The following is a 17,852-nucleotide window of genomic DNA, read 5'->3' on the forward strand; positions in this document are numbered from 1 at the left end:
AGTTGCTTCAGTTGTGTCTGACTCTGTGCGACCCCGTGGACTGTAGCCCTCCAGGCTCCTCTGTCCATGGGATTCTCCAGGCGAGAATACTGGAATGGGTTGCCATACCTTCCTCCAGGGGATCTTCCCAACACAGGGATCAAACCAGTATCTCTTAAGTTTCCTGCATTGGTAGGCAGGTTCTTTACCATTAGCGCCACCTGGGAAGCCCCGGTAAGACTCTGAACAGCCTCTGAAGGCCCAGCCCAGTCTAGTGTGGGTCGCAGGCCTAGCTGAGAATGTAGGCGTGAGGAGCAGGAGGCCCAATCTCAGACCACATGGCATTGAAAGTGTAGCATCTTTACTACATGTGATCGTACTTAAACAAACCCAGCTGACAAGGCAGAATGATCTTGGGAAAATGATCATTTCCTAAGAGTTTCATGAACAGGAAATAGGTGATATGCAAAAACTGAGTTCTGGTCAAATAGGCTTGGAAAACACTGGCATAACCAAGGCAAATAGGTTTCTTTTACTGCAAGGACTTCCCAGAACCGTTCAAACACTGTAGGAGGTATTGGGAACCTCCGAGTTGTGGATACAGTGTGAAGTATTTGGGGAGGTTTCCCATTTCTCCTAGTTTGAAATCTCTGTCCTTTCACTGGCCACTGCTCACACTCAACCCAGAGGAAGCACATGTCAGGTTATTTGCACTTTCAGCAAGTTTTTGCCTGGCCCTTGTGCAAGGAGCTCCCAGTGTCCCTGAAAACCCCAAGGTGGGTCCCTACCCTGGTGAGCTTGCACTTAGTGGGGAAGGAGACAGAGAGGTCAGCATGCGGAGGTCTGCACGCTGACCCTAAAGGTCAGAGTGGGAAGGGGTCTGGAGGCCATCTATTGGGAGCACCTTGTGTCACAGAGGAGGAGACTGTGGCCGTGCAGGTGAAGAAAATCCAGGCCACGTGGTCTGAGGGTCAGTGGCAGTGCTTGGAGGCAGGACTCCTGACCCCCAGGCCTGCTCTCCATCTACCGAGGCATTCACAACCCAGGTTGTATTGTCCTCTGTATCCCGCCCATCAGTTGGGTAGCCCTGCCTGCCACTCTATCCTCTGCAGCCATAGTGTTCAGTTAGAAGACATTTAAGATTCTACCTAGGGCTGAGATTCAATGAGACTGTGAAGACAGATGCTTCAGCTCAGAGAAAGGAGTGGTTAGGAAAAATCAAGGCAGGATGTGAGTGGGCTTTGTGATGGGAAGAGCCTGGAGAGTAAAAGCTGGATAGAAATAGATGTACCAGGAGTTGGGACATCTCAAACTCTCTGCGGGGGTTTCATGAACCTGGCTCTGTGGGGTGTGTTTGCCCATCTGAGATACAGGTACGTGAGATACCCACACACCTGGCACGAGGTGGTTTAAGGCTGAGCCTTCCAAGACTCATTGGTCAGAACCTGAACTGAATTGGCCAGTTGTTTGTCTGAATCAGCCAAAGTAGCTTTTTCTTTTGGCAAATTATAACCAGAGCCATGGACTCCTAATAACGATTATTATCATTAAACCCTATTATGGTCCAGCACTATGCTAAGTACTTTAGGTGCATAATCTCAGTTAACCCTCTAAACAACCTATAAGACTGATATAATTATGATCATCCCCATTTTACAGACAGCGAAACTGAGACATAGGGAAATTCACACAGCTAGTGTCAGAGGCCCAAGCCTTGAGCAGGACTGGCCACAGAGTCTCCTTTCTCTTTATTGCCATTCGTGGAGGTTGGTAGTATCTCTGTTGTCAAGTTTTCAGCAAGGTTTTAATATGGAAAATTTCAAACGTATCACAAGTAGAGAGAAGAGTGTAATGAATTGCCATGCACCCATCTTCTAGGGCCAACAATTGTTGACTTGTGGCCAATCTTGTCTTATCTGTATTCCCCCTCCACCCTCACTTCCCATCACCAAGGATATTTTTAAGCAAATCTCATGCATTATATAAGTTCATCCGCAGATCCTTCAGTGTGCATCTCTTAGAGATAAGGCTGAATCCTCATTCTCAGTCACTACACTTGATGCTGTCCTGACTGAGAAGTAGCTTAGACCACACACACATACACACACACACACGACTTCAGGCCAGCCACTGCCTAGAACAGCTGAGCTCACAGCGGTCTGTTCCAAAGCCCTCAGCTCACAGCCTGGCCAAACAGCCTCCCTGAGCCTCCTCAGAGGGTCTCGCTGCAGCTGCAGCCCCTGCCAGCAGTCTAGCTTCTCTGGAGACGGGCAACACCAGGTCTTCTTCCTGGCGGGGTTGTTGCCACTAAGACAACAGTCTAGACCAGCCTGGACCTGGCCCCCCAACTCAGGCCATGCCCCTAATCCCGGTTCCTATTCAAGGTGGTTTTTAGGGTGCTCTCCTGCCCACCCCGCTCAGTCGAAGAGCATGAGGTAAGGAAGAGATGGAGCTGAACAAAGGACCTGGAATCAGAGATTCACTGTGCCTAGCAGGAACTCACTTTCCTCACCTGTAAAATGGGAGCATAACACCTATCACGTGGGGTGGCAGTGAGTGTCCAAGGAGACAATCATTCCCCACGGTTGTTTGGTGACAGGATTGTGCAGTACCTGACATGGCCAGCAGGTGTCACCCAAAGACTAGCACCCGAAACCTTGGACTGGGGCAGGGTGAGGTGGGGTGGGGGCTGCTCCATTGAGGGGATTGTTTTTCCATATGAGATCTGGTTGAACTTCGGGAAAGAGGATGACAGTTCGGTCTGTGGGATTTCTCCTTGGAAAAGTCAGGTCTGGCTCTATCCAGAATTAAAAAGTAGAGCTTTGCAGGCTTTAAAGCATGCTCCCTCGAAGACACCAGTGAGACAGGTATCGATACTCACGTTTTACAGATGAGGAAATTGAGGTTGCAAGAAGCAAGTGACCTGCTAAAGGTTAAGCAGTCACTAAATACAGAGCTGAGACTCCAGCTCAAGTCTTCTGCTTCCCTATTCTAGACGCTCTGCTGAGGCACCTCCTCGGAGGACAAGCCTTTGAGGGGACCTGGGACTGGCCTGGCCTCTGATTGCTGTCCTCTGAGAGTGTCTTCCTCTTTGAGGCTCAGATTTCACTGTTCAGCAAGGACTGAACTAGATTAGTGGTTCCTAAATTCAACTAATCAACCACACACACACACAAACACACATATACAAACACACACACACACACACATGACCATGGAGACAGAGAAAGAGAGATCCAAGACTACAGAAGCAGGGATCTGTATTCTATATTTCCCAGGGGTTTGAATCCCAGCTGCTCAGCATAGGTATTAGGACTGGCATTTAGGAAACACCAGACAGGCAGATCTATGGGTTTGTGTTCTGCAGTTTCATAAACAAGTTCCACTTAAGCTTATTAAAATACCTACCATGGTGCCTGGCACATACTTGATATTCAAATATCCAATACATATTTTGCTGAATTATATTGAAATGCATGTAATCACCCAACCCAGTGAAAACCTTGATTGATATTGCTTCACACTGCAATTAAAACCCACATTGCACATCTGTAGTGCTTTATGGCTTACCGATCTTGGTTTTTTAATATAATTTTTATGTATTTATTTTATTTTTGGCTGCCCTGGGACTTTGTTGCTTCAGGTAGGCTTTCTCTAGTTGTGGTGCCAGGGCTTCTCACTGCTGCGGCTTCTCCTGTTGCAGAGCACAGGCTCTAGGATGCACGGGCTTCAGTAGCTCTGCCTCCCAGGCTCTAGAGCACAGGCTCAATAGTTGTGGTGCAGGGGCTCAGTTGCTCTGTGGCACGTGGGATCTTCCCGGATCAGGGATCGAATTCATGTTTCCTGCATTGATGGGTGGATTCTTTACCACTGAGCCACCAGTGAAGTCCCCGATCTTGTTTACACAAAATATCTCGCTCAATCTCTTTAATGCGTTGGGCATTGTGACCCCCATCTTGCAGATGAGAAAACTGAGGGTCAGAGACACTAAGGGGCAGGCCCCGTGCTGCCCAGCTAGTCAGTGGCAGAGCCAGGCTCCAGACCCAAGCCTGTGCTCCATCGCCCCCCACGCCTCTTCCGCTGTAGTATTCCTGCTCTGATCGTTTTCACTACGTGGTTTGAGAGGAGGAAAAACATCACATCGAGAGGAGGGCAGGGCAGTGTGAAGCCCAGGAGCCGCCTCCCCCTCCCTCTGCCTGGGCCCTGGCGGCTGTGTGGCTCTGGAGGGCACATCCCACTGTCTTGGCACTTCAGTCAGTCTCCAGTTCCCTGTGGACACCTCCATTCCCAGCCACTGCACGGGGAATCTGGTTATCTGCCTCCCCCTAGCGCCACAAGAAGGGACAGGGCAGGCTCGGGTTCTCCACCACACGTCTGCCCCTCACCCCAAGCCCTGCCTCACAGTGAAGCCGGGATCCACGCTCACCCCCTGCCTAGCTGTGTGTGTGTCCTCTAAGAACCCAGCCCTCATGCTCAGCTGAGGGGTCATGGTCCAGAGAGTGGCTGGCAAGGTGGAGCTGCCTGTTCCCCATGCCCCAGATGCTGGGCTCGGCCTCTTGGGTCCACGCAGGCCCCCCATCGCCTGGCCTGTCTGGCTTCTCCCCAGTTCTAACATACAGCACACATGTATGTACACATACACTCACACACACTCACACTCCCAACACACGCACAAATTTTTTCCACAAACCCTCCCTGGTCCCCATACAGCAGCCATAGACCACCCTCCACTGATTTCAGGGGAGCTGGTGAGCCCAGCCAAGCTGGCAGAGGGTCCAGATGGGTGGGGACTCCCAGGACGGGTCAGGCCACGTCCACACTGTGGCCCAAATTGTGCACATGGGTGTCGGGCTAAGCGTGGACTCAGGGCCTCTGCCTCCTGGCCCTGAATAGTGTTCTAGAAGACTGCAGTGGCCGGTCAGGCATTAAGGACAAGGGCTGGGGTGCCTGCAGAGTTCAGGAGCACCAGATGTCCACACTGGGAGAATCTTCGAGAGTATAAACAAAGCAGCCGCCGGTCAGCGAGGACCAGTCTGGAGCCCGAACTCCTCGAATCAGATGTTGTTTCTCCATCTGGGGGAAACTGAGATTGAGGGGGGCGGGGCGGGGACATAGCCACCATCCCATAGTTCACAATTGGTCAGGCCAGGGCTCACATCCAGGCGGGTTGATTCCAGAGCCTGTGATCTTAACTGTCTCATCGGGGACAAAATGCTGGCTGTCACTAGGACAGGCCCCTAGTAGCCCCTTCCTGGCTCAGGCTCCAGGGGTGCACACAGACACACCACCAGCCACCTGACCAGACTGCAAAGCCCAGCAGCTCTCTCTACCCCCTGAGAAGCTGGGAAGCAGCAGGCGCAGCTGCGGGTGATCACTCATTCGTTCCTCTGGTCAGCCAGTCACGAGCTCAGTCAACAAACATTTACTGAGAGCGTACTACAGCCTCTGATGGGCGCAGCGCTGGGGACGGGTGGGTAAACCATTAGATGCCGCCCCCACCCTCATGTGGTTTGCAGACCGTGAGGCAGACAGACATGAAGGAATGGTCAGAGTCTCAAGAGACGCAGCATCTCCAACAGGTCCCCTGGGAGCAGGGTTCAGGAAGGGTCTGGGAGTCGCTGAGACCCCGCGGGACCCATCGCATCCTGCTCGGGGCGGGCGTCGGAGGGCTGAGGCCGCTCCCCAGTGATGTGACTCACTGCTTCAGGAGCAGATGGTCCATGGACAGGAGACCTGAAATGTTATTTACTTCAGGGCGGGGGCCACTCGGCTCCAGGCAGCTGGGTTTGGCACGACTCTGTTACTGATTGATAGGCCTTTCAGGGAACAAAGACCAGGAGAGAATACAACACGCTCCTGGCTCTGGGCCAAGCCAGCCTCGTCTCCTTTGCTTTGTCAAGTGTGTCTTTTTTGTCTGCCTTCATTACTTGCTGGGTACCTCTGTTTTAACTGCTAGGAGGGAGTGAGCATGTGTGTGTGTGTGTGTGTACCCCCAGCCTCCTTGGGCACTGTTCATCTAGGGGCTGGGAATAACAAGGGGACCAGCTACAGGTCCCACTTACCCCTTCCTAGAGCCCCTTGACTCTGAAGCCAACGCCTGCAATTTTGGTCTTGTGTTTGCTTTTTCCAAAGCCAAGTCCGAGACAGACGAGTGTTTCAGGGTCACACAGGAGCCGGAGGCCAAAGCTGGCAGGGAGACCAGCGTCCCCAGCATGGACGGCACTGCCGATGAAGTTCCGGGCCTCAAACTGCTGCCCCAGCCTGAAACTTCCCCTCCTCTAACCTCCCCTCGGCCACCTCACCTGGGGAATTCCTCCTGGTGATACCAAGGAAGCCCTTCGGGGAAGCAACAGCAAGAATTTCTTGAAACAGGAACCAAGTTTAAGAGTTCCAGAGGCCAACAGCAGCCAGGAGTGCCCCGGGCCCTCCGGGGGAGTGGGGAGGTCATGTAGGGTCAGAGCAGGCAGCCTGAAATTCCCCCCTAAATAAGTTACCGAATCAGAACCTGGGGAGCCATGACCCTGGGTGCAGAGGGTTCCTGTGCTGTCCAGGCACGAGGCCCATCCACCCCTGGGGAAAAGCCCCTACCTGGTTTTCTGTGGTGACCTCCCTAGGCGCCCCCACCCCTGGGGCCCCCAGTGTCAAGCTGAGGTCATGGACCCCAAGGTCCCAAGTTCTAAATAGGTTTTCTTCCCACGCCCTCAGCCACTCAACTGCAGAGGATATTGAGTGTCCCCAGTGGGGGCGGGGAACACCGAGGCTGAGTTGAGTGTTTCTTCTAAGGCTGGGTCACTCGGCCACCTCCCTGGCTGTCTCAGCCCAGTCCCTGGCTCCGTGATTCCCCTTCCAAGGCCCTGTGGCTGCTGTGGCCTGGCTCCGAGGCCCGGACCCGATCCATCTTCCCAGCCAGAGACTTGCTGTGACTACAGGACAAGGCCAGGCGGCTGTGGCATTGGTCTCTGATCTCCACCTCCCCCCTCCCCCCCGGGTGTTTGTCAGGCGGACGATGAAGAATGAGCGCCTGGCAAGGAGCAGGTCACCACCGGGCAAAGCCCTGCTGAATTGCAGTTCAGACCTCAGCTGCCTGGAGCCGAGGATCAACAGGGAGGCCATTAATCTCTCCAGCAGGGGTGAGTGGGAGGAGGGCCTGGGTGGGGGGGAACCTCAACAGTCCCCTCTGCCCTGGACCTCTCTTCAGCTCAGCACCCCCAACCCCACCCCATCCCTATCAGCCCAGGGAACCCACTCCCTAGGACAGGTTGGGGCCAGGGGGATGCTCAGGGTGGGCTCTTGGGGACTCTCCTTGCTCGCCTCTCTCCAGGTCCTGCTCATGACACTGATTAAATCAAACTATGTGGTTGGAGGCTACATAACTACCCCAAGCCAAGGAATCTGTGTAGATCACAGAGGGTCTCTACCTTCCATGAAGGCTCAAGACCCCAGAGCAGGGCAAATTACACCAGAGGGGTGTGCAGACAGAATGGAAAGGGCCCAGGGCGTTCCTGGGAAACCAGGGCACTGGGTAGACCCGGAGGCCTCTTCTTCCAGCAAAGGACTCCCAGCCCTTTGTTGTTCAGTCGCTCCGTCGTGTTCCTTTCTTTGCAACCCCATAGACTGCAGCATGCCAGGCTTCCCTGTCCTTCACCATCTCCCAGAGTTTGCTCAAACTCACGACCGTCAAGTCGGTGATGCCATCCAGCCACCTCATCCTCTGTCTCCCTCTTCTGCCAGCCCCTAAACTGAGTTGAAAACGCCCTTTGAAAAGGATTTGGAGTAAGACACATCCTCCCTCTGGTGGTGACAAATGGAATTGCATGCCCTCAGACTAAGGCTGTTTTTGTCACTGTTGTGTGATTAAAAGTAATTCATTCAATCACGTCCCAGTCTGGGTGTTTATTCGTGACTTAATTTGTGTATGAATTGTGGAAAATCCCAGAGTGAAGTGAAAGTTCAGTAGCTCTCAGTCCTTGTGACCTTCATGGAGAGGGAAGGGGAGAGTGTTCATGAGGACACTGAAGGTTACCCGGATCTGTGGCTTTCAGCAGCGGCTGCTCTCCTGGGAGCTGCTTAAGTAACAGCTGGCATGGGCCCACCCTAAGGTTAATATTTGACAGTTCTGGAGGGGACACTGGGTAGTTTGCACAGCACCCCGGGTGCTCCAGGGTGACAGCCTGGGATCCAGGGAAACCTCATGGTTCATGGGGATGGAGGGCTTACAGCAGGGGCAGAGGCCAAAGTGACTCACCCAGGACCAGCCTCCTCCAAGGCAGCTGGGTTGGCAGGCTCGGGGCCTGTGTACAGAACCTTCTAGAAACATGACTCCTCTCCACGGCTCTTCTCCTCAGGTGAGCCGCAGGCCTGGAATACCCTTCTTCCTGGTTGCCTTGCTGCTACATCCAAGAAATTTCAGGAGCCCCCCTCCCTGAAATCCCCCATGGCTGGACCTGCCCCATCCCATTCATTTCTCCCACTGTCGTGGACAGCTCCAGTGTCTTGCAAATCCTGAATTCTATTTAGGGGGTTGGCCTGTCAGGTTTTATTTGTCATCCGTGAGCCCACATTCAGAGCAGGATGTCACAAAGACCTTGGCCCTGAGGGGCAAGAGCCAAGGTTTCCACTCTGTGTCTCACTGGAGTGTCTCCTCCCAACCCAGGGGTCAGTGAGAAGGACTCTGAAATGGAGCCAGAGACCTGGGGTGTCGCTCTGGATCTGACACCGGCTGGCTGTGTCACCTGGACAAGTCCCTGCCTTTCTCAGGACCTCAGTTTCTCTTTCTGAAAATTAAGGATTGTCTACTTTGCTCCCTACAGGCCTTCGGTGCCCAAGCCTTCTGTGAATCTGTGAGGGTTGGTGGTCCTGGGGACAGTGGATTAAGACAAAGAACTCAGTTCTCAAGCTGAGTGCGGCCTACACTGCCTCCAGCGCCCTGCTTGTTCATTTCAAACTCTGCTGACTTGCTGTTGTCTTGGTTTCCCGGGCCAATCCCTCCCCCTTCCCTTGGATGCTCAAAAACTCAGATGAGGAAATGGACACTGGGTGGTGCCATGATCCCACCATCCCATCCAGCCTCAGAGCCGCCTCTCCTCTCTGAGGGAAGGGAGGGAAAGGGGAGACGGGCCCTTTCCAGAGGGCAGAAAGTGCCCGAGGCGGGCAGCGTGCTGTGCTGTCTGGGGGCTGTGGGCATCAGGAAGTCAGGGGCTGGTGGGAGGGGCAGCCTGACACCACCTCTGGTTGAAGTGGGGTGGAGGCCTACGGGCATGGACAGGGGGCTGGGGGAAAGGTTAACAGAGGCCCCACCCTCACTGTCCATTCTCTGAATGGACCCTGAAATTAACCAAGCCAGTACTGAGAGGTGGATGAAATTAGGTCAAACTTGAGGCCCCCCTGGCCCCAAGAGTGGAAAGGGCATGGCTGGAGCTTGGCACCACAGTTGGGGGTGAGGGATGAGGAGAGAGCATGTGCTGAGGACCCCCCTGCCCAAGATCCCTAGACCCACCCATCCTGGCACACCGGTACATTTGGGGGAATGCAGGTAGAGCACACAATGTGCCCACAAACAACTAAAACACGGGCAGCCCAGGGCAGGGCCGCAGCGACTCCCACTGGAGAGCTCCTACAGCCACACCTGGGGCGCCGCCGACCCAAGGGCTTTGAACCTGTGACCTTCGGCAGTCCGGCTTTCTCTTTGCCTGGCATTCGGAAGGCAGGCTGAGTCCTCTGTCCCAGGGGCTCTCGGCAATTTGAGGGGTGAGGAGAGGCCCGGAGATGATGACATTGGACTTCTTACTTTCACAGGCGCGGGCACGTGAGCGAATACGCGAAAAGCCAGAGACCAGGCGTACTGACTCCAGCTTGGAGGAGCCGACGGCGGCAGTTACAGGAGAGAAGGAGTGAGGGAGGAGGCCAGGGAAGGAGCCGTCTCCGAGGCCGGCTTTATTATTAACACGGGGCAGAAGGAGGTGAAGCCCACCCAGGGGTCACGTGGAGCCCGAAGCTTCCTTCAGCAGAGGGCTTGGCAGTGCTGGAACAGAGGTCTACAGCTCAGGGAAGACTTCTAAGCAGCCCTGGTGCAAGGGTGGGCACGGCTGGCTCTGCAAACAGAAAGGCAGGATGGGGGCTGTAAGCAGGGCTGCAGAGGCTGGGACTTCCGTTTTATCCCTTTTTCATCTTACCTTCCTCTGGTGCATCTCTGCAGCCTCCCTTGGTCACACATACTACGGCATTTTTTTTTTTTTTCTGTTTTTTTTGGCCATCATTTTTTAAAGGTGGGAATAGAGACGCAGACATAGAGAACAGATGTGTGGACACAAGTGGGACGGAGCGGGTGGAACAAGCTGAGAGAATAGGACTGACATATACACACGACCATGTGCAAAGTAGATAGATAGCAGGAAGCTGCTGGGGAGCAGCGGGAGCTCAGCTCGGTGCTCCGCGATGACCTAGAGGGGTGGAAGGGAGTCTCAAGAGGTGGGGGGGATATATGTATACTTATGGCTGATTCATGTTGGTGTACAGAAACTAACATATTGTAAAGCAATTATATTCTAATAAAAATTTTTTTAAAACCAACAAGGAAAAGAACCATATGAGGGTGACAGACACCTGACTGATGGATGAAAGACCCTTTTCCTTATTATCCAGAGCCATTGCCCGCTTCTCGCAAACCTACCTCTCCTTACAGCCCATCTTCAGGAATTTGCCTGGGATGGAGGAAAGCAGACAGGTAAGAAAAGGTAGTGGGGTGGAGGGGGCAGGGATTCAGGAAGCTCCCTGAGGTTGGGGACCCTCCTCACCAGCCTGAGGGAGCAAACCCTCCGCCCGCCCCTCCCACCCCTCCCCCCCCACCCCCTCCTCCGCCACCTGCATCAGTCACCCCGGCCGGCCGACACTCACCGGTGCTTCTTCTTGGCCCCGCAGCGGAATCTTTTGCCTTAAAGAGAGAAACGAGGTTAGTTTGCCAAGGAGACCCTCTCTGCCCTGGAGGCCTCAGCTCCGTAGCCCCTCCTCCCCCCTCCTGCCAGCGCTGCTCCGTGCCCGCCTCGGAGACCACAGCTGACTGTCTCTCTTTATATATGGCTGGACCATAAGCGTTCAGAAGTCCAAGTCAGCCAGCTGGGCAGTCCGCAAACATTATTGTGGCCGCGGCTCCATGGTGGACTCTGGGTGTGTCTGTGTTGGTCACTCAGGCGTGTCCAACTCTTTGCGACCCCACAGACTGTAGGCCGCCTTCTCTGTCCGTGGAATTCTCCAGGCAAGAGTACTGGAGTGGGTTGCCATTTCCTTCTCGAGAGGATCATCCCGACCCGGGGATCGAACCCTAGTCTTCTGCATTGCAGGCAGATTCTTTGCCGTTTGAGCTACAGGGAAGTCCGTGGTGGACTATGAGCGCGATAGGAATGGTGCTGAGACTGAGCCATCACAGCGTGCCCCACCCCACGCCCCACTGGGCATGTAGAAGCTGCTGGAGAAGAACGGCAGGAAGTCCAGGGCAAAAACCCTTGCTCACGCCCATCCGCCTCCGCCACTGCGAGCTCAGCCACAACACAGCGGGGCCCTCAGGGAACCGCCAGGGAAATCCGGGAGGCAGGCCCTCAGGGAACCGCCAGGGAATGGGGCAGGCTGGCCCTGTCTGTAGACGGGAGCCATCAGCGGTGGCAGCATCTAAGGACTTGCAAGTAAATGTGCTACATTCTGCATCTTCTTTTCACCGGCATGTTTCTGAGTATTTTTCTTCTGGTTGCACCAGTCCTCAAGCATTTATTAAGCCTCTGCTGTGTGCCTTTTGGGGCCGGGTAAGGCAAAGAGCTTTCTCTCCGCTATAATACCCCATACCTACACTACTCCCTTGGCTGTCGCGTCTTTGACTGCCAGCCCTAACCTTGTGAGACAAGAGGGATCATCCCCATTTAACAGATGAGCAAACTAAGGCCCAGGGAGTAAGGGATCCACAGTAAATCAGCAGGGAGCCTAAGGCCTTGGGCTGCCAGGGGTGCTTGCCTTCCCGCAGCAGGCCGGGGTCGGGGTGAGGTGCTTCGGAACCCACTCTGTTTCCGATCTGGCGGCGGCACCTCAGGCAGGCTGCTGCACCTACCACTGCGGGTCTGGTTTTTTCATTTGGAAAGTGGCGACAGTCGCGGCCATCCCTCAGTTTGCCAAGAGGATTAATGGGCCAAGAAAGCGCTCAGTTCTGGGGGAGGGAGCGTCCAGTGGAGGCTGGTTCCCTCCCTTCCCCTGCCCCAAGGGCACTGGAGCCTCCCGGGGCCAGCAGGAGCCAGTTCCCCATCTCGGCGGCACCCCTCCGGTCCACTAGAGGGCGCACTCGGGGGGAAGGGCATCTCGTGGGTGGTCTGGGGACCAACAGCCCCCTCTGCATCAGGTTCTCACATCCTCTGTGGGAGAGGCGAGGGCGCCCGGGAAGGGGGTAAGAGAAAGGCTCTCCCCTCCCCACCTGGGAAGCCAGTGTGCTCAGCAGCTTTGAGGAGCTGTGCCCCCTTCAGCAGCCCCTTATACAGGACGGTCCCACTTACTGAGGATGATGACGAGCCCCACGATGAAGGCCAGGGCAGCGAAGATCAGGCCCCCATTGCGGACGGTCTCGTAGTCTGGGGAAGGAGAGGGCGGGGAGGTGGGATGGGTGACCCCAGACCCTTCCCCTAGCCCCACAGTAATAACTCGGGAAGATGGGGCACATGACCCAGGGCTGGGAGAGGCCAGGAACTGTGGGTGCGTGGTGGTGGGGTGGGGGTTGGGGGGAGGGGGGCGGATCACTCAGGAAGGGTGGGAGGGGGGGCCCGCCAGACTCACCGTAGTAGAATGGGTCCTCGTTCTCCTTGGGGCTGCCACCTGAGAGCCAGTGGGGGGTGGGGTGAGCCACAGAAACAGGGGGACTCCCGTGCTTCCAGTCCCAGCACCCCCAGAGGTTCAGGAGGGCCAGGGGAAGCTGCTGGAGGGACATCCCAGGAGCAGGGGCTGGTCACGCCACTGCGGGTGACACCATCTGCCCTCCGTGGCTCCTGACGGTCGGCTTGGGACCCACCACTGAGCCTCCAAAGCAGGGACCCACCGTGCCTGGGGGTGGGGTGGGGCTGGCACTTCTGGGAGGCCACAGAAGCATCTTCCATAAGCCTCAGCAGCAACCTCTCTCCATATGACTAATCAGCCACAAGGTATTGGGTTTTTCCATAACATCTTATTGAAAATTCCAAACCAACTTTTGGGGCAACCAATACTTGGCGAATATTTGTGAAGTGAACCAATGAATAAATAAGTAGAACCTTAATGTTTACCGAACAGGAAGAAACCAAGGCCCAGTCTGAAGACTTCTCTAAAGTTCCGATAAAAGTTGGAGGCAGAAATGAGTTTTGGACCCCTGTTTCTAGATCCTTCTATCCTACATTGCTATCCTTAGGGGAAAGCAAATTTATTTCAGAAACAGTATATTGGCATGTGGCAGACGGAGGCTAACAAAGCAGTAGCTCATTTAACCATCGTAACAATCCTGTGAGGCATTAATATTATTCCAATATCATCCATGATACAATGGAGGCGCAGCGGGGTTAAGCAACTCACTCAGAGTCACACAGCTAGAAAAGGGCAGAGTTGGGAATGAACCCAGGCCATTCATTGTTAAAAATCGAGGTGCTTCACCCCTTTGCTGTGCTGCCTCTCACATGGTCAGGAGGAAGGAGATGTTTCAAGATGGGTGGTCCCATCCAGTCTGCAGCCCCCAGCAGAGGTCATGGCTCTGCCCTCCCACCTGTAAACTGAGCGCACTTGTTATTGGGCAGCTGGAGGGCACCCGGCCAGAGCTTTTCTGTCATGTCTAGTGGTGGCCTCTCTTCTCTGCCCTACTTGAGCCCCTTTTTGGTGCTAGGGAAGCAGTGCCCAAGGTCAAAGGAACGCGCCAGTCCTCACCTCCCAGGCTGTGCTGGACTGGGCCCTGGGTGGTGGGGTCCGGTGAGCCCAGCTCACCCCCTGGGCCAGGAGAGTTTGGGTTAGGAGGGGTCCACTGAAGGGCCTGAGGGGGCCCCAGGCACCTGTCCCCAGGCAGAAGGCCTCTGAGGTTGTCTCCCCAGTTTCAGTTCAAGTCTTGTTCAAGGTCACACAGGCATTAGTGTCAGAGCCATGACGGGACTCACCACTCCCCTTGCCGCTCCAAGAAACTGCCTCCTCCCTGACCACCTCGTCTTGAGCCACTGGGAGAGCCCACCCCACCCAAAGACCTCAGCTTTTCTAGATCTGTCTCAAAGACCACCACAGTCCACAGCAGGCCCACTAAATTCCAGACCCGATCGCCCTTGTTCGCAGGATGCCTTCTAGGCATGTGTCCTGAACCCGGGGGCTCTCGTCCTAAAGCCAGGCTGAGAAGGCTGAACGGGGCCCCACTGCTGCCCCGCCTCACCCCCATCTGCCTCCTGTGCTCGGTTTAGTCCAGAAGATGCATGCTCACCACCCGTCATGCCCTAGCACCTCCTACTTGGCACCCATGTTTCCACCATTCAAGCTAGATTGCTTTGGTGTTAAGGTGGGATCCTCTTTTAAAAGCAGATTTTCTTAGAGAGGAGGCTGGCACGCACGGTACGAGAGAGGGGTGCTGGGTGCTCTGGAAGGCAGGGGTGCCAGGAGATGGAAGAGGGGGTCCTATTCACCCCCCCCAAAGATGGTCCAAGCACCTCCTGCTTCACATACACGCATGCACACGCACGCACACACACGCACTCACCGTCATCTGTCAACTCTGCCATTTCCCCCACAGACCAGGCCCGTCCCTGCTGCCCTCTTCCCGCTGCCTCTGCTTTGGGGAGACTGCCCGGCTGTGGGGTGGCCAGAGATGGGGTGGGGGCATTAAACATTAACAGTGCCAGGTAATATTTACCCTGGTCACAAGAAAAGCCCGGGTGTGGACAGTGGGGCTCCCGCTGAGGCCTGAGGAGGTGCAGGGGCAGCGGGGGCAGGGAGGAGCTGGCCGTCTTTCCAAACCCTCCCAAAGGAAATTTCCAGAGAGAAGAGCTGTGGGGTCCACCCGCCAGGTGGAGAAGCCACAGCTGGGGCCCTGACAGTAGGGAAGCAGGGGGTTTGAAATGCATTCAGCAGGTACTACAGCTTGCGGGGGAAAAGGTCGGGGGTCCCACAGAGGCCCTCGACCCTAGCAGCTGCCCACGTCTCCCAGCACTGTGCAGGCTGCTGGTGCGGCTGGCGCCTGGCATTCGGGGCTTTCTTGAGGTGATCCCAGGGTGCCTGGCCCCTCAACCCACCCGAGCCCCCGCCCCACCCCCCGGTGCGTGCTTCCAGGCCTTCATGCCCGGGAACACCCTTTCCTTTGTACTTTTTTCCTCCATCCAGGCCACATCTAACAGCTCTCACCTCGGTCAGAAGGGCTCCAATCATCCCTCACTAAGCCCTCTGTCCCCGCAGCCTCTGGCACGTCCTTCTCCAGCCGTGAAGCCCAGCTTCCATGCCAGTCCCCACACTACACCACAGGCTCCTTTGGGAAGGGGCCGAGCCAGACCACGGAGAGAACGCCTTGCTTTTATGATTTGAAAAGCATGTTTCTAACTGTTATTTCCTGGTACTTTGTGTTATTTCCCCATTTTATATATGAGGCATCTGAGGCACAGAGAGGGTATGGCCGTGGTTCAAGGGCACACAGCTGGTGAGAGGCAAGGTGAAAACTGACAGCCAGGCCCTTGCTTTGGGAGGCAGGGACTCCTTCTCCCTCTACTGTGGCCCCATTCACATTGGGGACCCCGGTGCTAGGTCCTCCATGGATGCTCATATTCCTGGCTGAGTTCTAATCAATCAGATTGGCTTCCAGAAGAGGCTGATGCTCAATTGTAGCTAAAAGGCCAAGGTCAGAGGTCATTGTCCACCAAGGGCAGGTTAGTCCTTCAAAAGGACTCCATCTATTAATCCTCTTGGAGTAGTGACAGGGGATCAAGGTTTGAGTTCACTTCCTGGCTCCTCCACTTGCTAAGCATGTGGCCCCTGTCAAGTTATTTAATCTCTGTGTGCCTCAGTTTCCTCATCTGTAAAATGGGTTGCTGTGAAGAGAAAGTGAGATAATGCAGTGAAGGGCATGGTGGGGGGCCTGGTACAGAGTACGTGTCATTATTGTTAACTGTTATACACCAAGAAAGCCACCCACTTTCCAGCAAAATGAACATGGGGGCGAGATGGAAAGACAGACTGTCACGGCCTGCAGACCAGAAGCTGAGGCATCCATTCACCTCTTCGGCTTCCAAGGCCAAGTGATGGAAATTCATGAAAACGCAACCGAGCTGACACTTGGCAGGCGCTGAGCATGTGTCAGGCTCTTGCACGCACTGTCCTGCTAATTCCACGTTTGCTCCATTCCACGGGTAAAGAAACTGAGCTGCTCATTGCCCCCACAAGGACCCCGGAGCTGGCCCGGCCAGTGCCGTGATCCCCAGTGGACAGCCCAGGAAGACTGAGGGCAGGGAGACTGGGCGACTTGCCTGAAACACCCAGTCAGGGACAAATCCAGGGCCAGAAGGCCAGACCCCCATGACTGTGCTCCCCAAACTCCTGGGGCTCTCCACACAGACACTGATCCCCCCTTATTATACATTATCTTGCTCCCTTAGTACATGTTGTCTATCTTTGTAAGCTATCGTGGATTCTTTCTGGAGTATAAAAATAGGTGGAAAGTTCATAGATACATAGATAGATCAATGGTTACGCTAGATGACAGGTAGAGAGATGGGCAGGAGATAAAAGAGAAATAGGGAGCAAATCAATAGCTACAACAGCAAATCAATAGCTACATCTACAATAGTTACATTTTTAACTGTGTGTGCATGACGCTGTCCTAAAGACTCTATAAAAACCAACTCATTTAATCATCACAGCAACTTGATGAGGCAGGGAAGGCATTATTATCATCCCCACTTTGTAGATGAAGGCACAGAGAAGTTAAATAACTTCCCACAGGTCAGGCAGGTGGGAAGTAGGAGAACCAAGCTCTGAGCCTAGCAGTCTGGCTTCAGAGTTCCTACAGATGACCGACGGAATGAGGGCTGTGGGACGAGTTGCCTTCCCAGCTCTTGACAGCTCAGAGATGCTGGGAGCAGAGAGGACAGCACGCCCAGGCCCCCAGAAGGAGATGCCCTCATTCAGAAATCGTGCCTCTCCCATTGCTGCTTTCCCTATACTCCTGGGGAGCTGGGGGGTGCTCTTGAAAGTGATGGGGTGGACACTGTGTCAGAATCCAGGATGGTGAGGTGGGGGGACGGGGTTCAGGGCACTCACCCAGGTACCACCTGTCCATAGCAGGAGCTGCTGGCTGTGTCTTCAGAGGAAGAGAGAGTTGTGAGGTGCTAGTGACCCAGGGCCTGAATGCAAAGAGCTGCCCTCCCTCTCGCCACAGCCCAGCTGAGCCCACGGGCAGGAAGAGACAAAGACAGGGAGGAGGGGCTGGCAACGGAGCCCTCACCTCGTGCCTGCCTGCCGGGGCGGGCTGGGCTGGGCTCCACGTGAGAAGGGGGCAGATTCTCTGACCTCCAAGAGCACCTGAGAAAGGGGGGGAGCTGTGAGTGTCCACAAACAAACCGCAGCCCCCACACTGGGGCGAGATGCCTCCGTGTAGCCTGGGGCGCCTGCAAAGGTCACCAGCAGCCAGGAAGTCCCTGGCCGGGGCCTCAGCCTGTGGAATCAGAGTGCCCGATCTTCCCCTGTCCCTGGGGTTGGGGCATCTGAGAGAGACACTCAGGGGCACGCAGGGGTCCCCCCAAACCTTTCTCCAGTGACACCTTCTTCCCCCAGCTCAGTTGGCCTTGGCCCCGATGTATGTGGCCTCAAGGGCCTGTTCTGGAGCCCAGAGATCCCTGACACTGGACAGGATGGTGGGCAGCCCC

General features: G+C 55.1%; 1 protein-coding gene across 1 annotated transcript; it reads right to left on the reverse strand.

Moving 5' to 3' along the window:
- Window positions 1-9,922: 9,922 nt before the first annotated feature.
- Window positions 9,923-17,266, reverse strand: FXYD2 (FXYD domain containing ion transport regulator 2). Its single transcript, XM_055548212.1, has 6 exons — window positions 17,248-17,266; window positions 12,784-12,822; window positions 12,507-12,581; window positions 10,873-10,909; window positions 10,649-10,679; window positions 9,923-10,070 (listed from the first exon to the last, which is right to left on the reverse strand). The coding sequence occupies exons 1-5, from the start codon at window positions 17,264-17,266 to the stop codon at window positions 10,655-10,657; spliced, it is 195 nt and encodes a 64-aa protein (XP_055404187.1). The 3' UTR covers window positions 9,923-10,070; window positions 10,649-10,654.
- Between the last annotated feature and the right edge of the window lie 586 nt (window positions 17,267-17,852).

Source organism: Bubalus kerabau, chromosome 15, assembly GCF_029407905.1.
Source record: "Bubalus kerabau isolate K-KA32 ecotype Philippines breed swamp buffalo chromosome 15, PCC_UOA_SB_1v2, whole genome shotgun sequence".
In the NCBI taxonomy this organism is placed as follows: Eukaryota; Metazoa; Chordata; class Mammalia; order Artiodactyla; family Bovidae; genus Bubalus; species Bubalus kerabau.

Excerpts from the sequence above, each read along its gene's own strand:
- FXYD2 (XM_055548212.1), bottom strand. Across the intron at positions 10,910-12,506 it reads GGGGCTCGTCATCATCCTCA|GCAAAAGATTCCGCTGCGGG; the intron begins GTAAGTGGGACC and ends TCTCTCTTTAAG. Across the intron at positions 10,680-10,872 it reads GGGGCCAAGAAGAAGCACCG|GCAAATTCCTGAAGATGGGC; the intron begins GTGAGTGTCGGC and ends CCTCCATCCCAG.